Below are 21,083 nucleotides of genomic sequence, written 5' to 3' on the forward strand. Positions count from 1 at the left end.
AGGGGAGAGAAGGGTAGCCGTGTGGGTCTTATCTGAATGGAAGACATAAAGTCAGAAAGGGAGCCAGAGGCTTGCCTTCCCTCATTCTCTTATTTCTTCCTCCTTAGCCACTCATGACACTCTTGATAACTGAGTTTCTCTTTCTGAAACATGCCTTTTCTTCTTGAAAGGAAAATGGATAGAACTACAAAGAATTTTGCAAATCAGAAATCCACCTTACAGAATCCTTTTTACTTGAAGAGTTAAAAACTCTGTGACATATTTTTACTGTTAAAAAAAAAAGATATGTTCTTGGGAAAGATAAATTTAGTTAAATAAGATTCTCTAATGGGCTGCCTTCCCCAATCCTAATAATTGTTTGTGGATGGGAGAACTCACTATGAAGGTGCTCAGCATGGCTACAGTTCCAGCTGCTCCTTGTTTTCTGTAGAAATAGAGGAGTCTTTAATATCACTTTCTGACAGGTGGGTTTTTATGGCCTTGGTCTACATACAAGGAATATGTATCCTGCTTAAGGACTAAACATGAAATTCTACTTAAACCTCTAACTTCTCTTTAGTTATTTCTATAATTGTTATCTTTCTTTAACTGTTGCTTTCAAAGGAAATCAGTTGCCCACCGTCCACCCCCACCCCACCCTAAATACAGACTTATTGAATCAGGCAGACATTTTGCAATTTCCTGGTTACCTGGGTCCAGGGACATTCCTGAATATTGATCTTGGAACAAAGCCTCTGACCTTTCGTCAAGAATAGAATACAAAGAGAGCCTATTGTCAGGTCCCTAAACAGCCTGAGTTTTTTGTTTGTTTGTTTGTTTGTTTTTTACTCTGTGCTGATGTGAGGCCACAGTTTTCTCCTGTCGTTTTGAGTGCGCACACGGAATCTTTCCCCTGTCAGTCTCCAGAGCCTTGTTTTAAATGTGTGCGTGCGTCATTGCTAAAAGCCTGGGTGTCTCACAAGCCTTTCTTCGAATAACCAATCAGCTGATGTAGGCGGCTTCGTCGGGAACCCAAAGGCAGAGCTACTAGTGCGCTGGTACCAGGCGGGAGCCTACCAGCCCTTCTTTCGCGGTCACGCCACCATCAACACCAGGCGACGGGAACCGTGGCTCTTTGGGGAGCAACACACCCAGCTCATCAGAGACACCATCCGAGAGCGTTACGCCCTCCTGCCCTACTGGTATTCTCTTTTCTACCGAGCGCATGTGACTTCCGAGCCCATCATGAGGTAAATAGGCTTCACCAGTCAGAGGCCCCAGCAACCCATCTAACCAGCCACTGGGGAATGGAGTAATTACAGTGATTTCAAGAGAAAAGGTGAAGGAAAGCCTTGTGTTTAATCAGGTGTCCCTGAGCTTATTGAGCACCTACTGTGAGCAGGGGGCTGGCAGGTGAGGTAGCAGGAGATAACTGGGTCTTCTACCACTTTGTGATTCGAGTATCAATATTTGATATGAGACAGAAAGAGATTTTGCAAAGAAAAAATGAAGTGATTTTGTGACTGAATTCATTCAGTATTTAATCCACAAGCATTCTCTCATGAAGAACAATTTATTCTGCCAGTCATAAGCTCTATCTTACCATTAGGCCTAAACTGTTACAAGTTTTGGGTAAACATTTTTTCCCAGTGTATAAATTCTATTCTGATTCTATTTTGAAGGCAGATGTGAAAAAAACAACTTTCTAGGTTAGAGGAGGAATCACACAGAGACACACCTAGTACACCAAGACTTCTGAATCAGCAGTTCCTAAACCTGGCGCAGACCAGAATCACCTGGGAGCTTTTTAAAACTACAGATTCCAGGATCACACCTCCAAACCTACTAGGAACCTCCTTGGGTAGGTCCCACGGATCTATTTTTGTTAGAAGTTTCCCTGATGATTCTAGACATCAGCCAGCTTTAGAGACTACTGCTTTGTTACCATTTAAGTAGGAAAGAGAATATATTATCACAAAGGCTAGCGAATAAACTAAAAATAAGTCTCTGATTAAAAAATATCTTTTCCTCATGAAATTGAAGAATATTATTAGAGCCATTAAGTTAATATTCAGAAACATAGATATTGAAAGTTTTCTTTATAAGCCCAAATGCCTTCTAGATCATTGTGTACAATAATAAATATAAAACAACAACCACACGACAGTTTCTCAAACCTCCAAAAATGTTGCCATCTTGAAAACAAGAAAAAGTTCATTTAAATTGGTAATAATTAAAGATGCATGAAAGGCAGTGAGAGCATAAAAAAATGGCACAGATTTCATATCATTATAAAATAGCTTTACAAACATTTAATTTGTTTTTACACCAAAACGAGTTAAGCATTTCCACTTGCACAAAACTGATTCTGCCTGTCAGAGTAGTATTTATTTATTGTTCAACAATTAGAAGGAAAAATTGTAGGTACCAGAATTCTCAGTTTTTCACTGGAACATTTAACTTAATTGATAGCTCTTTCACATAAGAAAAAGAAGTAATCATAACAATTCCTCATCAAAATCTTGAATCATATGAAAAGGATCTTGGCTCTTTGACTTATTCCAATTTCCTTTGAATAGTTACGAAACTGAAAGTATAAGTGATTGAATTGTAATAAAACACCTGAGCATGTTGAAGTAAGATTTTTTTTCCCCTTTCCCCAGGCCTCTGTGGGTAGAGTTTCCTGATGAGTTAGAGACTTTTGGTGTGGAAGATGAATACATGCTGGGTGAGCATTTTTTGATTAATTATAGTTATGATAAATACTATAATTATGTTCTTGTTATTATATTTTCTAGTGTAAAAGCACTAAAAAAATCCCTAATTTTTCAAGAAAGCCAAAAATTAAAAGAAATGTTGTCACCAAGATTTTTAGTGCATTAGTGGGATCATAGCTATTCTGTTTGTAGCATCTCTCATAATATTAACTTAAAATCATTCTATTTGCAGCTACAGTTGGGATTGTAGTTCTGGGTCCACTGCTAGCCTTATGATACCATTAAAGGGAAGAGAAGTAGAAAAAAGTAGACTTAATGGTTGTAGTAAAGACCCAGAAGAGCTTATTTCATATGTGAAATAGCATTGGGGGCTGGCCTCTTCTTTAACAAGGGTTAACCAGCAAATCCAGAACAGGCAAACCTATCATCTTGGCCATAGGGCTCAGAAAGTCAGGCTCAACAGAGTTACCCCAAAGGTGGGATTCTAGAGAGTAGAAAACACAGAGTGTAAAATACCTAGCCCTTTAGGTCTCCTCTCATCACCCTTTGGTCTCAGTTGAAACAGCTACTTCCTTGGAGAAAATTTTCCTGATGAAAATTGCTTCCTAACACCTAATTCCACCTACTTAAGTCCAAGTCAGTCTCTCCTGTTACATAACTTTCATTTTATTTTGTACTTTGCCTTTTTGATATTTGTCTGAATTCCAATTAATATGTAATTACTTAATACCTGTATTCACTGACTATAAACTTGAGGGCAGGGACCATGTGTGCCTTATTTGCCACTATATCCCCAGAGCTTAGCACAGTATCTGGCACTCAATAGGAACTCTATAATATTTCTTGAATTAAAGAGTAAGTTCATAAATGGGTGAATTTTACCCATGTATGGTGTCAAATTTAAAACAAAATAAATAATCAAGGTTGCATTTAGGAGAATTGTAGCCTTCCCAATGATAATTGCCCAAGGAAGCTCTGAGTATCCATGCTGACCACACTTCTGGATAACAGTTGTAGGTTCACCATCACCAAGACCACTTACAGCAAACAATGAAGCACTTGGAGAAGTGCAATGGCACTTTCAGATCACTGACATACTAGCAGGCACAAAAAGAGGCTGTGGGTCCCATCCTATAATCTCGGTATACTGTAAGTGGCTTAATGATAGGCAATAAATAGTCACCTCTGTGAGCACCTGCCCTCTTTATAGCAATGAATCTCTCTGAGGAATCATTGGTTCAACTCACTAAGGTTTCTATCTTTAAGGAGTTCACACAAGTCTAGTGGTCCCTAAAGCCACAAAAGCACTCAATTCAAAGGAAAGGATGTTTTCAGACCTCTTATAATAATATTCAATTTTATTCTTCTCCGTTTTTCAGGAAGTGCTTTATTGGTTCATCCAGTCACAGAGCCAAAAGCTACTGCTGTTGATGTGTTTCTGCCAGGATCAAATGAGGTAAGAGGAAATGACAGTCACATATTTTATATGTCTCATATCTCATCCCTCATTCTGATGTATTAGCCTCTGTTAGGAAATAGATTTCTTCATCATGCAGTTGTGAAGACAGTCCAGATAACTGTAACAGCCCAAGATTCTTGTTAAGTCATGATCTCTGTCCTCAAAGGTCAAGAAACTTAATGAAAGAGCTGGGAGAAAGATGAATAGGTGATGATGGCAAGGAGGATCAGAATGGTTCTTTATCTTCACACTTCAACTAGTGGAAGTGACTCCTTAAAAACACATTAAGGTTTTAGGGAGGAAGAAACCTTCAGTCCACTATGAGGCATCAAACACTGCGGGAAACAAATATAAGAAGACTTTGCTCTTTGGCTCTGGCTCTATCTGAATCTCTAAAATGAAGATGTTGGCAGGGTTGGTTCCTTCTGGAGGCTCTGAAGAAGATCTATTCCATGGCTGTCTTCAGCATCTGGTGGCTTCCCACAATCCTTTGCTCCTTGGCTTATAGCTGCTTTACTTCAGTTTATGCCTCCATCCTCACAGTGCCTTCTCTCCTGTGTGTCTGTGTCCCCTCTTCCTTCTCTGTCATAAGGACGTTTGTGATGACATTTAGGGCTCAGCTAGATAATCCAAGATAATCCTTACCTCATTCAAATCTGTTACCACAGAGGGCAATATTCATTCCTTCCAGGGATTAGGAAGTGATCAGGCTTTTCGCCAGAATGTTCATGAATTATGGTCTTTGTCTTTGGTTTCTCCAGTAATTTGCAGTTCTGAAGCTGAGGGCTCTTTACAGAGGTTCCCTTGCCAAGTAGAAACTTAAGGAAAAGGTTAAATACAACAACTAAATAAATTGTCCTGCCGAGCATTTGTGCTGAGAGTTGCTCAAGTTGATTCTAACAAGGCATAAACTCCCATAAAGAGGAACTAGCTCCCTTTTTGACTTAGCCACAAATTCTTATTCATGGCCTGTCGTCACTGCAGCACATTGCTGTGACTATGTAATATATTCGTTCAACACTACTTCCCAGAGCATTCTGTAATTGTTTCTCTTGCTTACAACTTCCCGAAGCCTGGGTAGAAGAGTTAAGCTGTCCTTGCCAGACCTTTGCGGGACTGGTTAGCTACTACCACGTTGCACTGTGCAAGGGGGATATCTAAGGTCCTTCACCCTCATTTTCCCCTTATCTCTGTATGGTCCATTGCCTCTCCTTCAAGTCTTTCCTTGAATATCTCTTTCTCAATGAGGCCTTCTCTGACCTCATCTTTAAGATTATAAACCACCCGCACTGCTCCTGTCCAGCCCTCCTTCATCTTTTATTTTTCTCCACAGAACAGTGCCACCGTCTAACATTCTGTAAATTTCCTTAGATGTTCTGTTTATTATTTTTCTGTTCCATTAGAATGTTAGCTTTTTGGAGGCTGATTTTTATCTGTTATGTTTACTGATATATCCCCAGCATCTAGATGGGTACTTGGCACATGGTAGGCCTTCAGTAAACTCTTGCTGGGTGAAGAGCTTGCTGACTGAGCTCTAGGTCTGATCTACATTGTATTTTGTACCAGTTATACCCATTCTAGGTTGGAAATCTTTGTATATAGCACCAGAGCACATATCCTCTACCTCTCATTCAAACGAGTTCTAGAAATGGTAGACAGATAAGCCCAAAATCTTGTTTGAATCTTTCTTTTTTACCTTTTATCCCCACCAGCTCTTTATCTAAAGCTACTGAAATTCACCAAATAAATACATTACAAAAAAATAAACCTAAGACAATATCCCTCATAAATACAGACAGAAATACTTGATATCCAGACACAAATACATCATGATGAGGTGGGGTCGATCCTGTTGAATTAAGAGTTCACTGTAGCTAACCATAGTCAAATGACAGCTCACTCACACTCACAGCAGGTCAGTGACAGACACAACAGCCCAGCTGTATAAAGGATGTGGTGATCCCAGGAGGCGAACTTGAGAAATAGACCCTGTGGCTACCAGAAATTATACTGAACTAGAAGAGAGAAAAAGAAGTTTTGTTTTTGCACTGCTTCTGTTAGTATCTTAAGGATTAATCCCATCAAATTACTTTGTAGGACTTTTTTGGTACTTCGGCAACTAATCCCCCATGACAGAAACCCAGATAAGAGTTTGACTTGTCCCTAAATTGTACTCTGTTAAAAAGGTTCCTGTAGTAGTATTTCACATTTCCATTTGTTTATCTCCAAGATCTGTTTCCTTCTCTGACACTTTCCTTTTCTCCTGCCTCATCTATAATTAAATTTTCTTGCAATATGCTTTCCTTCTTTGATGTTTCCTTCTCTCTCTTTCCTCATCTTTTTTACTAATAGAATCATTAAGTTTCTATAAGCCAACTGGACTGGAAAATCCATGAGGTCAGGAACTGCATCTTTCTGTTCACTCAGGTGTACCTAGCAGTGCTAGGCACATGGTAGGTTGTTTAATAGATAACTTTTGGATGAATGAAAGGACGGATGGATGGATGGACAAATGAGTGGCCTTTTAGTCAAATTAATCTGTCACAGTAGGAAGCTAGTCCTTTGGGATCTTCTTAAAAGTATCCTAACTTCTACTCAAGATTTTTTTTAATTATACTTATTTTAGCTTTGTGGTTATTTGAAATCAAGACAAATGGGTGTTTGTTTTACTGAATAATATAGTTGTGAGCAGACTTGTTCATATGCTCTTTTTCATTGGTGTCTGTTCCTTTTCAGGTCTGGTATGACTCTAAGACATTTGTTCCTTGGGAAGGAGCATGTACTGTTAAGATCCCAGTAGCCTTGGACACTGTAAGTTGTTTTCAGACTGTTATTTTACCTATTGGTCTATATTATTCTGTTCAGACTGCCATAACAAGATATCATAGACTGGTTGGCTTAAACAACATAAGTTTATTTTCTCATAGTTCTAGAGGCTGGAAGTACTAGATTAAAGTGCCAACCAATTCGGTTCCTGGTGAGAACTCTTCTCCTGCCATGTAGACAGCCGCCATCTTGCTGTATCCTCACATGGCAGAGGGAAAGAGTGAGGTATAGGATCAAAACCCACTCTTATGATCTCACTTGACCTTAATTACTTCTGTAAAAGCCCTATCTCCAAATATAATCACTTTGGAGGTTGGGGCTTCAACATACGAATTTGGGGCAACACTTTCAGTCCATAATATGTGCCTACATGGAAAGAACCAAGGAGTTCTGCAGAATAACACATAGATTAGTGCTTGTTTAGGACTGGAGAAGGGAGAGGGTTTAGGGAGAAATAGGGAGTGACTGCTAATGAGCACAGGGATTCTTTTTGGGGTGATAAAAATGTTCTTAAATTGATTGTAGTGATGGTTGCATGACTCTGAACAGACCAAAAATCATTTAACTGTATCCTTTAAATGGATGGCTTGTATGGCATGTGAATCATAGCAATAAAGCTATTAAAATGTGAGAAAAAGGAGTATAAAAATAACATAAACTCTGATGAAACATCAAGGACAAACAGTGCTTCCCCATATATTTATATTTGTATGTCTAGGAAAAATAGTGACACTGAAAAGAGGAAGCAAACATGGCAGTCATCACATGTGCCATACAGAATGTCCTTCTATAGGACAAAGTCAAAAAACATGTTTTTATTGTAACCTTGGACCTCTAGACCCAAGAGAATGCTTTCAGTTATGATGTTAGAATCTAAGTGCCCATCCAGATTGAATCTCTGAAGGGAAGTTGGCTCCTGCAGCTGAATCACCACCACTACCACAAACTCTTAAGTACTGTGAAGATTAATAAATAGATATGGATGTTATTTTTTAATTGTCAGTAGCAATATAAACTCCATTATAAAGAAAATTATTTCAGATGTCAACTTTCAAGTCTAAAAGAGATTTTAACATTCATCTGCTCCAATTTCTCATGCTTATAGGTGAAGACACTGAGGTTCAGAGAAGTGAAATTACTTGTCCAGGGTTGCGGCTAGGTTACAGCAGAACTGAGGCCAGACCCCATTTCATTCTAACTTACTGCCTCATTCTTTGAGGGGAAAAGAAAGAGATTGGCTGATGAGGGTGGGACAATAGAAGTGCTTTACTTCTTGCTGCTAGTCAAGCAGAGGATGGACATCTTAACTACTCCACCCTTACTGCCAGCTTCATTTATATTCTTGTACTCTTCTCCCTGCTTGTCCTTTACTCAGAGCAAAGTACAGTCCCGCATGTGATCCAAGGAGCTTTCTTACAGAGGACTGTACAGAAAGACAGGAAACCTGTTAGGCTTTCCCTGCTGGGAATGCTATTCAGGACACCCATAGGCATGTGACATCCCTAAAACCCTGCAGAGTCACTTAAAATGCCCTTGGTGGCTTCTATAATGTAAGTTTCACAAAATTACCCCAGAATTGAGTCATTCATTCTGATGATACAGGAAATCAGGGAGCAAAGTAGGTACAAGTGAATAAGAACAAAAGTCATCTCTCCCAAACCAAGAGACTACTATTTTTTATATACACACATACACATATACATCTGGGTCTGCTTACACTGACAGAAAACTTCACTCTTTAGCTGGGCCCTAGAAATAAACATACATATTATAGTGACAGAAAAATTAAAAATACAAAACAGGAAAGGCTACTTATAGGATAGACAGAATGGATAATAAATTGATGAAGGGTGAGAAATATTTTTAGTGTTTAAACTCCTTTCCTTTTAATTCCAGGGCCCTCATATTTGTTATTTTTGTGCTCATAAGTTTGTATTACGTATGAGTCTATACTTGTGAAGAATGTCGGTCTTATACAAGTAAACATTTTAAAATTCTACTTTGAAATTGCCTTATATGAAAACCCCTTTTCTGAGAGTGTTGCTCTGTTCTAGATACCAGTGTTTCAACGAGGTGGGAGTGTAGTGCCGATAAAGACAACTATAGGAAAATCCACAGGCTGGATGACTGATTCCCCATATGGACTCCGGGTGGCTCTAAGCACTAAGGTATTTGGAAAATGTTACCCTTACACGTTTCATTTGTTACTGCTCTCTCTCTCTTTACAGTGGTAGCTTTTTGAGTGTGTGACATTGTGTAAAAGTGGTGAACCCTATCTAAGGGATAGGTGCTTCAGATGTTTATCTAGAAATCAAAGTTTTGAATTATTTCTGAATCATTGTCTAGCTTGTCTGACTTGCCTAGAATTGTTCTTAAAGGAGCACTGAGAACTGGAAATGACAGAAATTTCCTCTGGGGCACTGTGGCCCTTGGTGCTTTGCAGCCTGGCATTGATTACCACTGGACCGAAGGGTCACTGGGGCCCAGAGCACCTGCCACAGGGATTAACCCTGAAGCTCAGTCTCCCAGGGAAGGAGTATCTGTATCTATACAATGTTTCAGGGATGCCACCCCCTCACAATGACTCCTGTTCTCATCAGATGGCTCAAACAACTAAAATCTCCTTAGGTAAGACCTGGAAGGATCCAGAATTGATTTGTCCTTTTGAGCCAAATGAGGCCTATAGCAGAATCCTCTCCTTATCCATTTGCCCAGATACAATACCAAACACAAATTATTACTTGTGCAAATATTATAAAATAATTAAGCTTTCATTTTCTTACATCCTCCTTTTCCATCTGTTCACTTAGGCATGTTTTATTGGGCCAAACTATGGGCCTCAGACCCATAAGAGGCCACAGAATATAATACAAGCGACTCAAGGTCCATAGTACATCAAGCATTGTCAGTAACAGTAAGCTGCCATATGGAGTGCCGTGGCATTGCAAAAGGGGCCCTCCTACTAAAAATAGGTAGGGACTAGATACCATTCTCTACATGGAGGGTCTTCTAAAGATAATTGGTCTCTCCCATTATATACTAAGTTTTTCTTATCTTCAGTTTCATTCCGTGCGCTTTTATGACCTGGTGTCACATTCTAGGATAGTATTTTCAGGGAAACCACCTATACCACTGACCATACTTCATAGTTTAAATTTCATTCAACAAGGCCTAACTCTCTGTACTCCTCTTAGGTAATTTCTTCATTTATATTATTTTATTAATGGGTATTTGATGTATATTATATGACTACTTGTACAGCTTGAATATTGAGCTTTTCATTCAACATAATTTTTCACAGATTTTTTAATCTATTATTTTCCTTTAGTGAGTGGCTTTCTTTTCCTAGAAAGCTATTATATTACCATATTCTCTATCTTGTTTCACTCTCCAGGGTTCTGCTGTGGGTGAATTGTATCTCGACGATGGCCATTCATTCCAATACCTCCACCAGAAGCAGTTCTTACACAGGAAGTTTTGTTTCTGTTCAGGTGTTTTGAGCAACAGGTAATGACAGCTAAAAATATGTGTGTTCTCTGAAGTAAATTATGCCACCCTTTTACTATCCTCAAATACATAGCTAATATTTTAAAATACAATTTAGAGTAGTTAATGATGGAGGCCATTTGTGGAGTATTTTTCTTTTCCTTTTTTTTTTTCAGCTTCATTCAGGTGTAATTAACAAATAAAACTAATATATTTAAAGTGTACTCTGATATACATGTGCATTGTGAAAAGATTCCACCATGCAGTTAATTAATACATCTGTCACATATTTACCTTTTTTTGATGAGAACACTTAAGTTCTACTCCCTTAGCAAATTTTAATTATACAATACAGTATTATCAGTTATAGTCACCATGTTATACATTATATCCTCAGACCTTATTCATCTTATAACTGAAAGTTTGTACCCTTTTACCAGGCTCTCCTGATTCCACCCCCCTCTTATCCCCTGGCAATCATCATTCTACTCTCTGTTTCTATGAGTTTGACTTCTTTTTTAGCATTCCACACATAAATGATACCATGCAGTATTTGTCTTTCTCCATTGGGCTCATTTCACTTAGCATAATGCCTTCCAAGTTTATCCATGTTGTCCCTAATGGCAGGATATCCATCTTTTTTAAGGCTGAATAATATTCCATTATGTATATATACCACATCTTCTTTATACATTCATCCATTGACAGACAATTAGATTGTTTCCATACCTTGGCTATTGTGAATAATGCTGAAGTGAAGATGGGGGTACAAATATCTCTTCAAGATAGTTATTTCATGTCCTTCAGATATCTACCCAGAAGTAGGATTGCTGGATCATATGATAGTTCTATCTTTAATATTTTGAGGAATATCCATACTGTTTTTCCATAGTGGTCATGTCCATTTACATTCCCAGCAACAATGTACAGGATTCCCTTTTCTTCATATTTCCACCAGCATTTGTCTTCTTGATAATTAGACATCTTAACAGGTGTAAGGTGACATCTCATTGTGGTTTTGATTTGCTTTTCCCTGATGATTAGTGATGTTGAGCATCTTTTCATGTATCTATAGGCCTTTAATATGTCTTTATTGGAAAAAGTCCTATTCAAGTCCTTTGCCAAATTTTAACTGGATTATGTTACCTTTTTGCTATTGAATTATATGAGCTCCTACTATATTTTGTATGTTAATTATATATTTGGACATATCCTTATTGAATATATAGTTTACAAATATTTTTTCCATTCCATAGGGTGCCTTTCATTTTGTTAATGGTTTCCTTTGCTGTGCAGAAGCTTTTTTGTTTGATGTAATGCCACTTGTTTATTTTTGCTTTTGGTGTCAAGTTCCAAAATTCACCACCAAGATCAATGTCAAGGAGCTTACTCCCTATTTTTCCTTCTAGGAGTTTCATGGTTTCAGGTCTGACATTCAAATCTTTATCCTTTTAGAGCTGATTTTTGTTATAGTGTAATATAGGGATCCAGTTTCTTCCTTTCTTTCTTTTTCTTTCTTTCTCTTTTTGCATGTGGATATCCAATTTTTCCAAAACCATTTGTTGAAGAGACTATCCATTCCCCATTTTATATTTCTGGGGTCTCTTTTCTGTTCCATTGATTGATGTGTGGGTTTATGCTAATGCCATACTGTTTTGATTATTATAGCTTTGTAATATAGTTTGAAATGAGGCATTGTAATGCCTCCAGCTTTGTTCTTCTTTCTCAAGATTGCTTTAGCTATTTGAGGTCTTTCCATGTGAACTTTAGGATTGTTTTTTCAATTTCTGTGGAAAATGCCATTGGAATTTTGATAGGGATTACACTGAGTCATAGATTGCCTTGGATAGTACAGCTATTTTACAGTATTCATTCTTACAATTATGAACTCAGACTGTCTATTTGTTTGAGTCTTCTTCAATTTCTTTCATCAATGTCTTATAGCTTTTAGTGTACAGATTTTTCACCTCCCTGAGTAAATTTATTCTTGAGTATTCTTTTTGATGCCACTATAAGTGTGATTGTTCCTAATTTCTCTTTCCAATAGCTTATTGTTAATGTACAGAAGCACAACTTGCTTTTGTATATTGATTCTGTATCCTTAACTTTACTGGATTTGTTTATTCTAACTTTTTTGGTGGAGTCTTTAGGGTTTTCTATATATAATATCATATCATCTGCAGATAGATTTTTTTTAATGTTAGCCATTTTATTAAGTGAGTAGCAGTGTGTCATTATACTATTTTTATTGAATGTATTGGAGTGACACTGGTTAACAAAATTACATAGGTTTCATGTGTATAATTCTGCAGCACACCCATTAACAAGTGTTTATTTGTTTGATATAATCCTGTGGGACTTGTGAACATAAACCCTGTTAGCTATCAGCATTATGTGACTTGGGGGCCTATTCCTTGGATAGGAGTCTTAAAAGTTGGGATGCTAGAAGTGTGGTCCAAACCCTCAGCTCTTCAGGGAGAAGCTGGGAGTTGGGGTTCTCCCCAATGTATGGCACTGTGCTGGGGGTGGGGGTGATGGAGAAAGTATGTCTCAGCCCTTCCTACTTGTTTTGATGTGGGTATTTTTTCAGTCACCAGATGTGTAGGAGTCAGTCAGCCAGCTTCTGGATTTCTCTCAAATGGAATTGCTCCATGTGTAGCTTTACATTTGGTTCATCTGTGGGAGGAGGGAAATGCGGGGGGACCTCTTATGTCACCATCTTGGTCTAGAGTTCCCTGCAGTACTTTTGTCAATCACTCCACGAACCTCTCTTCCTTATTGTCTCCACTTTGCTTCCTTCCTTCTCTAAAATAAATTTTAAAAAAGAATTCAACTCAAGTCCCCATTAGTCCCATTTTTTTATCCATTCGGCAATTCATTAACTATCTGATTTCTTACAGTTTGATTGCCGTGTCCAAGTAACACTGCAACTTCAGTGTCCTTAGGTGATTTCTCTCCAAATGACTTGTTTAAAGGAGAGTTTGGTTTGGCTACTGGTTACCTAGCCCTCAGCATATAGTAAATATGATCACTATATGGTCCAGGCTTCCACAGGAAACGAAGGGAGGGGAACTAACAAGGCTGGGCGTGTTGGACCTGGTACCCAGTCAAAACCCCTCTTTCTCTTCTGTTCCTAATGCCATTTGTATTTATTTCAGTTGTGCCGACGAGAGGGGTCACTATTCCAGTGAGTGTGTGGTGGAACAGATCTTTGTCCTAGGCGTCAAGGAGCAGCCATCTTCCGTGACCGCCCACTCCTCTGGTGAGGAAATGGCCCGTTTATTTCTGTAAACATAGAAATAGCTGAGGTGAAGAGATGATTAGCCCTAAAACTGATATCATGTGCCTAGCCCAGTGGGCTCTGCGCTTTCTGGTAGGGGTCAAATGTTCTAGTATCTGGAGGGAGCAAGGCTATCCTGCCTCTCTTCATCAGCTTGTCTTTCTGTCCACTGTAAGCTGTTCATATTTTTCTAAAGGAAATTCATTTGGGCTTGAAATAATATTGTGGCTTCTCTGAATATATTTATTTTAATTTTCGATATCTGAATCCCTACTCAAGTTTATGGAGTTTCTTAAATGGCATAGGATGAGATACATCCTTTCTAACTTTCTGAATCTCTTGGACAGATCGCTTTGTTCCTTACAGTTTATTTTCAACCAACCTTGCATTCAAAACAATGATGCGTATCATGGTTAAAAAATTCATGGAATTCCATGGGTAAATGGTAGGTCAAATTCTCCTAAGTGGGGTATAAAGTTTTATGACAGAGCTGGAAACATTTCAAGTACAAAGAAAAGGTTTTTTCCTAGATAGTCATCAAATTTTCCCTTTTGTTGTCTTGACGTTTCAGACAGGAAAGGTCAGCCTGTGACTTTTACGTATTGTGCCAGAACATCCACGCTGCGCCTGGAGAAGCTCTCGCTGCACGCTGGAACTGACTGGGAGGTCCACATTAAATGACAAGAAGGGTATCTGGTTACGAGTGCAGCAAGCAGCCCGTGCCCTTCAAACTTCCTCTTGGCCTTTCTTTGAGATTTGTGTTGCACACTTACTGACTTCTCTGGCTCAAAATAATCTTTCATTAGTCATCACTTTACTAATGAACAACAGATTTCAGATTTTACATTTTTAGATGTATTAGTAACACTCCTTGTGTTAAACACCATCTCTTCTCCTAGTTGCAGGGGGCCCTGAGATGTTCACAGCATCCATGTATCTTCCATTGCTTCTTGGGCCATGGCCCTTCTGTAAGCACCTTGGCCCGGGGAGTGGCTTCTCTTGGAGCATGGCAGCCCGCATCTCAAGCCCACCTCGTGTGGTCCTCACAGTTATCTTTCACCCCTTAGGCATGCACAAAACAACCCTTTCCTGCTTGCACTGCACACACTGCAGCAAAGGAAGCTATTCTCCCTAGAGGCTGACGCAGGAGCACAAAGGGTTCCTTTCCCCGTCATGCTTTTAGGGCTCCAAAGTTCCAAATTAGTCTTCTTAAAATTCTTATTTCTTAATTATTTTTATTAAATACTGTCTACTAAGCAAAGAATATTTGTAACATGAATGAGCTATAATAATAATCAAATAAATACAATGTCCCTACCACTGAACTTCATAAATAGAACACATCGCTTCGACAAGGGTAAGGCAAATGAGGTACTTGCCTTGGGTACAAAAAAAATATGACAGAACAACAACAAAATAGTAATCAAAATAAATTATACTTAAATGCAACATTTTTAAAAATCAAAATTAATGTTAGAAATATCCATAATGAAGATACCAAAATTTTAAATATGGACAGGATCAGGATTAGTGAGTTATCCTTTTGCCTCTGGCTCCAGTATAGCTTAACATGGGATAGAACGTTACAACATGCCAGTTCCTCAGAATGCTCCCTGCTCTGGAGCCCCCAGTGTCTTCCTGCTCTCTGCCACAGCATCTGTTGGGGCAGCCTCATGTCCTCAGCACTCTGCTACATGCACGTTTTCTTATCAGGCTTTTTCCACTTAGCAGTTTGCCAAGTGCCACCTCTATGCCTTCTGTTCCCTGGGCCCCAATACCCACCCTTTTCTCTCTGCCTATGCACTTCTGACCATCTGTCAAGGCCCAACTCAAATCCTACTTTTCCATTAAGCCTTTCTTTTTTTTTTTCTTTTTTTTTTTTTTTTTTTTTTTTGGTTTTTCAATTACAGTTGTCCCATTTTCCCCTCATTGCTCCCCCCCACCCAACCCAACCCTTCTCCCGCAATCATATCCCTCCCCATGTCCATGTCCATGAGTCATTTATACATGTTCCTTGACTAGACCCTTCCCTTACTTATCCCCCTTCTCTCCCTCCCCCCTCTCCCCTATTCTAACTACCCTAACACCCCCATCCCCCAGAACCCATGAGCAGTGACCATCCCCTTCTCTGAAATCCTGCCCCAGTTACATATGTGTTCTAATTTAGCATTCTCAGGGATCGTCCCTTAAGGTTTCAGATTTGTCTGCCTTGTTCCCCTACTAGATTGTGTTCCTCAAGAGCATATTATATTTGTCTTATATCTGCCAGAGCATCGTTATCCTCAGCTTTTAGTAACTATTGACTGTAATTGGTTAACTGATGGATTTGATTGATTAAAAAGTGAGAATTGAAAATATTTGTTTCTGATGTACTTTTCTGACAAAGAACTATTCCCTCCAAGGGTAGTAAACATTGTGCATTTCCTCGTGGACACATTTCATAGTATCAGGTGAGATTTGAGTTTTGCACCATATATAAGCTCACATAGACATATCCAGATTTTTTGCTACTTCTGTAAGTTTTGCAGTTAAGGGGAAAGGAAGAAATCTACATTAGTTGAAGTTATATTTCCCAGCTTCAACTTTCCCTCGCCAACCTACAGTAAGACTTACCATGAAAACTATGCACTCTTACCTAGTAAAAATCATGGTTTTTAATAGCATTTAAAGATGAATAATTAAGACCTATATTCAGGTCAACATTTATTGCATGTCTGTTCTTCCATTTCAAATATTTTTGGAGGAAGGAATGATGAACTAGTAAAGTTAATGAGGAACTGCTCTGTCTTGACCCAGAACTATACTGAAACATTTAACTGGAGACATTGAGTGGAGAGAAATACAGCCAGAATATTTTTAATTGTTTTCTGCTCTTATTGCTTCTCACATTTTACCCACCTCTTATTTCTGAAGCTATGTACCAGAGAGCTATGTGGGGCTGAGCTGGCCTACAGGTGTTCTGTTACCTTATATTTCTTGATGTGTTTTCTCAGGAAATTGGATTTTATGTAAGAAACTAGAACCATTTCAACAGAGCTTCAAACAAAGCTCTAAAATTAATACATGATGTATCTTTGCCTCAAGACTTAAATGCCAAGGAATGAGTTGACAAATCAGTTTAAAAACAGAAACTGCCCTATAAAAATATGGGCAAAAGCAATTCACAAAAGAAATTGAAATAGGTGAAATAAGCATGAAATGTGCTCAGTCTCATTAATAATCAAATAAATGATTTTTTTTTTTTTGCCTGATTGGCAAGAGAAAAATGATAAGAGTAAAAACGTCCAGAGCTGATGCTGGTGTCGGGCATAGGCATTCTTGTGCATCACTCGTGGAATCTGAAGTAAGTATAATCTTTCAGGATGGCAATCTGGCAATTGTATCAAAATTTGAAATTTGCATACACCAACCTAGTAACTCCACTTCAGATGAATTGCTCAGAGCTACTAATTGCAATGTGGTTTATACTGTAGAAAACTAGAAATAAGCTAAATGCCTTTTAACAGAGAATTGGTTAAATATAGTCCTCTCATGCAGTGGAATATTGTGCAACCATTAAAACAACAATGTTTTTGATTAAATGTTTACGGAGTGATCTCCTTTAAGTAAAACTTATAATCAAACCAAATTTGAGGGATGTGAAGTTACAAAAACTGGACTGAGGAACTGTTCCAGATTGAAGAGGGCACTAAAGAGATATGACAACAGACATGTGACCTTGGGCTGGCTTCTGGGCCTATAAAGGACATCATTGGAACAGCTCGCAAAATTTGAACAGGATCTTTTGATTACATGCTAATTTTCTTAATTTTAAGGGTTGTACTATGATTATATAGAAGAATTCCCCTGTTTTTAGGAAATACATACTGAAGTATTAAATGGTGATGGGCCATCATATTTCTAATTCACTCCTAAGTGGTTCAGAAAAAAAAGAAAAAGTATTTATGAGGCAGAGATAGAGACAAAGAGAGAAAATAGGCAAAATGTGTTAAAATGTTACAACTGAAGAATCTGGGCTAAGTGTATACAGGAACTCCCTTGTACTATATTTTCAACTTTCCTATAAGTTTTAAACTATTTCAAAACAAAGTTGTTTTTTAATAGTGCTGTGCCATTCTCTATAATATCTAGTAGTTTTAAGAAGTTTGGTTTAAGGCTTATAAGCTATGGCACATAAATAGGATGAAAAAATTGAGTTAATTATAAACTCTAGTACAAGAAAATACCTTTATTTCTGATGCTGCAGACCACTTCATAATCTTCATCAGATCAGCTGTTCTTCACCTGAGGAATGCTGGGCCATGGCAGATCCTCTACTTCAGGGAATACAAATACTATCCTCTGAGCGCCAGGCCAGCAGCTCCTGACCCTGCACCACAGAGGTCTCACGGACCAGGGAGCCTTTAGGGTGGTATTTACACTAAGAAATAGAATAGAATACATGTTTATGGCGGGCATTTTTTTAGGGGAGATACCCTGGAGAGTGGCCAGGGAAAGTCTTTCATACATTTGGAGGGCCAATTTGGTCACCTTCCTTTTTGCCCCAGATCTAAGTCATCCTGCAGATCCTGGCTATGGTGGAATCTGGGGTAGTCTGTTCCAGACAGAAGTGAAACCAGGATGTAGGTTCCAGTTAGACTAGGTACTAAGACATTGCCTGCCCAAGGAGGCTGGTGTCATTTAAGACTGACTCATAGGATTAATTATATTCTGGGGTACAGCTCACTGCAGAACTAAGTAAACTCCATGGTCATAGTCTCATGTATCAACATCATCAGAACCAACCTCGGACTGGGCCATTCACCAAAGTGCTCCCTAAGCAGAAAGCACAGCTTGTCAGTGTAGCTTTGCCTTAAAGTTGTGCTGAGCCTTGTATCCTAGTTAACTCAACCTCACTAGTCAGATCACTAAAGCCGTAGAGAAGACTGCATTTCTAGAGTCTGGTCTGTGTGCAGATTCCTTCACTTTTTCACATCCCTTTCGTATCATCAGGGTATTATAATAATAGGCAGCAGAAATACAGGCAAATGTATAAATATCTGAAGCTTAATGGTTTTTAGCTCATAATTGGCCATCCTACTTAGTAATGGCATTCCTATGACAGTATCAGGCATTCCACTCTGCTTGAAAGACTTTCATCTACCAAATCCTTGGAATGTCCTGAGTAATTCCAGCAGGGGCACTCTAGACTAAAATAATTTCTCAGCCCAGGGTATAGAAAGGCAACAGCAGCTCCACTGGAAGCAGATAACCACATTAACCACAGACAATGAGACCATAAAACTGGCATTCTAGGAGAAATAAAGGAGACACTGACATCTGATATCAGATCTGCCTGTCCTATGACCAGCCTTGCTAAAGACTGTAGAGCCACAGCAAGGCCAGCCAGAACTAGGCAGCTGCTTCTTGACAGTTGTTTCCAGTAGGTCCAACGGTGTTAGATTCCTCTCCGATCAGAGCAAAGGAAAGGGAAGCCCTGACTATTTTTATGCAAGGATCCGGATATCTTATGCCTAATTCATGTTATTGGAGTTTTAGTCATGCATTTACTCCTTCATTGGAAACCAGGAGACCTGGGGTCTAGTTTGCTTCTATGGTGAACGAGCTGAGTGATCTTTGCCATGTCATGTAATCTCTCTAGCCCTTGGTTTCCTCATCTGTTAAACAAAAGAGATAATCTCCAAAACTCTGTTTCCCGTGATTTAACTGTAAAATACAATTGATATCTCAAATTTCCTCAGTCGTAAAATGGAATTAATCAAACCTGCAGGGTTGTTGTACAAACTAAAAATATTCTATGTGTGTGGAAAGGAAAAAATAGTAACTTGACTTTGGAGAAACCTGATAGACACCACCCTCGCCGAGTAATCGAGGTTGACATCACCTGTTATAAAACACATCAGTATCATGTACCTCTAGATATGCTTTAATGAGAAAGGCACATTACTTCTATAATATTATTCCCCCAGACCATAGCCTTAGTCTAATCATATGAAAATATCACACAAATTTAACTCAGGGACATTCTACAATGTAACTGAGAAGCATTCTTCAGAAGTGCCACGGTCATGAGAGAGAGAGAGAGACTAGAGCTGTCAGAGATTGAAGAACACCACGGAAACACAACAAATGCAATTCAGGATTCTAATTTGGATCCTACAAAAGAAGGAAAAAAATAATTAGTGGAAGCACTGAATAAATCAAAATATGTCTTGTAGTTTAGTTAACAGAATTATACCAACATTAATTTCTCAGTTTTGATCATTGTACCATGGTTATTTAAGGCGTAAACATTAGGGGAAGCTGGGTGAAGTGTACTCAGGAACTCTGTACTACCTTTCCAATACTTTCATAGGTCTAAAATTACTTTAAAATTTAAAAAACTTTAAACCGTGTGATGTGGCTGGCTTATACTAGGCACTTATTGAATGTTAGGTGTTATAATTATAAGCAAATACATTGCTTCCAACAGTGTTGAATCAAAGAAATATTTATTGGTGGAAAAGACAGTGATACCAGAGCCATTAATTGGCCTTGTTGCAATAGAAATAATTCCAGCCACAGATATTGCATAACCTCGGCTAAAATACTTTATAAAAATGAATTTTTTGCCCTGGCCAGGTAACTCAGTTGGTTAGAATGTCATCCCAAAATGTCAAGGTTGCAGGTTCAGTCCCCGACAAGAGCACATACAAGAATCAACCAACAAATGCATAAATAAGTGGAACAGCAAATAGATGGTCCTCACTTCCCCGCCCACTTCTTCTCTCTAAAATCAATCAATAAATTCTTTTTTTTTTTTTAATTTCAAACTAGTTTTTTATCCTAGAAAAGGTTTCTGGAAATTGAAATGTGCAGCTGTTTATATGCTCATTATCTGCCCTTTGTTCATGGTCTCAGATTGGATTTCCCCTGATGGCAGGCATTTCTACAGTGAGGTAGCTGAATGAACCCCGAGTCTGGACCTGCTAATCAGAGAGGAGGTTTTATGCACAGCAATTAATAGAGCAAAATGGACAGGACTCACTCAGTGTGTTTGATATTCCCATCCTTCTGTGATTAGAGATCCATTTCTGTCACACACTCGTCTTGGTTACTAACAGATGGAGCTGGCTTAGACATCTGATAAAAGAAAGATCAGCACGTGTGTGGCCCAGAGACAGCTTCTACCCCAGGAGAAAATCAGCTAAGAAACTTTTATTGCATTGGCCAAGCAATAAGAAATGTGAGAAATTCCTTCTCACATAGGGAAATTTCATTCAGCCTTCTATAGACTCTTAACTCTGAGGGTAGAATGGGGACCCAGTTCCCACCTTCACAGAGCTTACACTCTTGT

The 21,083-nt window shown here is 38.6% G+C and overlaps 1 protein-coding gene across 1 annotated transcript in view; it reads left to right on the forward strand.

The window, feature by feature from the left end:
* GANC (glucosidase alpha, neutral C) overlaps positions 1-15,679 on the forward strand; it is a 69,323-nt gene extending 53,644 nt beyond the window's left edge. The window contains exons 17-24 of the mRNA XM_090270472.1: positions 986-1,229; positions 2,643-2,707; positions 4,076-4,152; positions 6,892-6,966; positions 9,036-9,149; positions 10,376-10,488; positions 13,626-13,729; positions 14,319-15,679. Of these exons, the coding sequence (XP_090126598.1) occupies positions 986-1,229; positions 2,643-2,707; positions 4,076-4,152; positions 6,892-6,966; positions 9,036-9,149; positions 10,376-10,488; positions 13,626-13,729; positions 14,319-14,428 (902 nt within the window). The 3' untranslated portion in view covers positions 14,429-15,679. The remainder of the gene's footprint in view (positions 1-985; positions 1,230-2,642; positions 2,708-4,075; positions 4,153-6,891; positions 6,967-9,035; positions 9,150-10,375; positions 10,489-13,625; positions 13,730-14,318) is intronic.
* Positions 15,680-21,083: the final 5,404 nt, after the last annotated feature.

The sequence above is a fragment of the Furipterus horrens genome, unplaced genomic scaffold, assembly GCF_987537825.1.
Source record: "Furipterus horrens unplaced genomic scaffold, mFurHor1.1.pri manual_scaffold_3, whole genome shotgun sequence".
NCBI lineage: Eukaryota > Metazoa > Chordata > Mammalia > Chiroptera > Furipteridae > Furipterus > Furipterus horrens.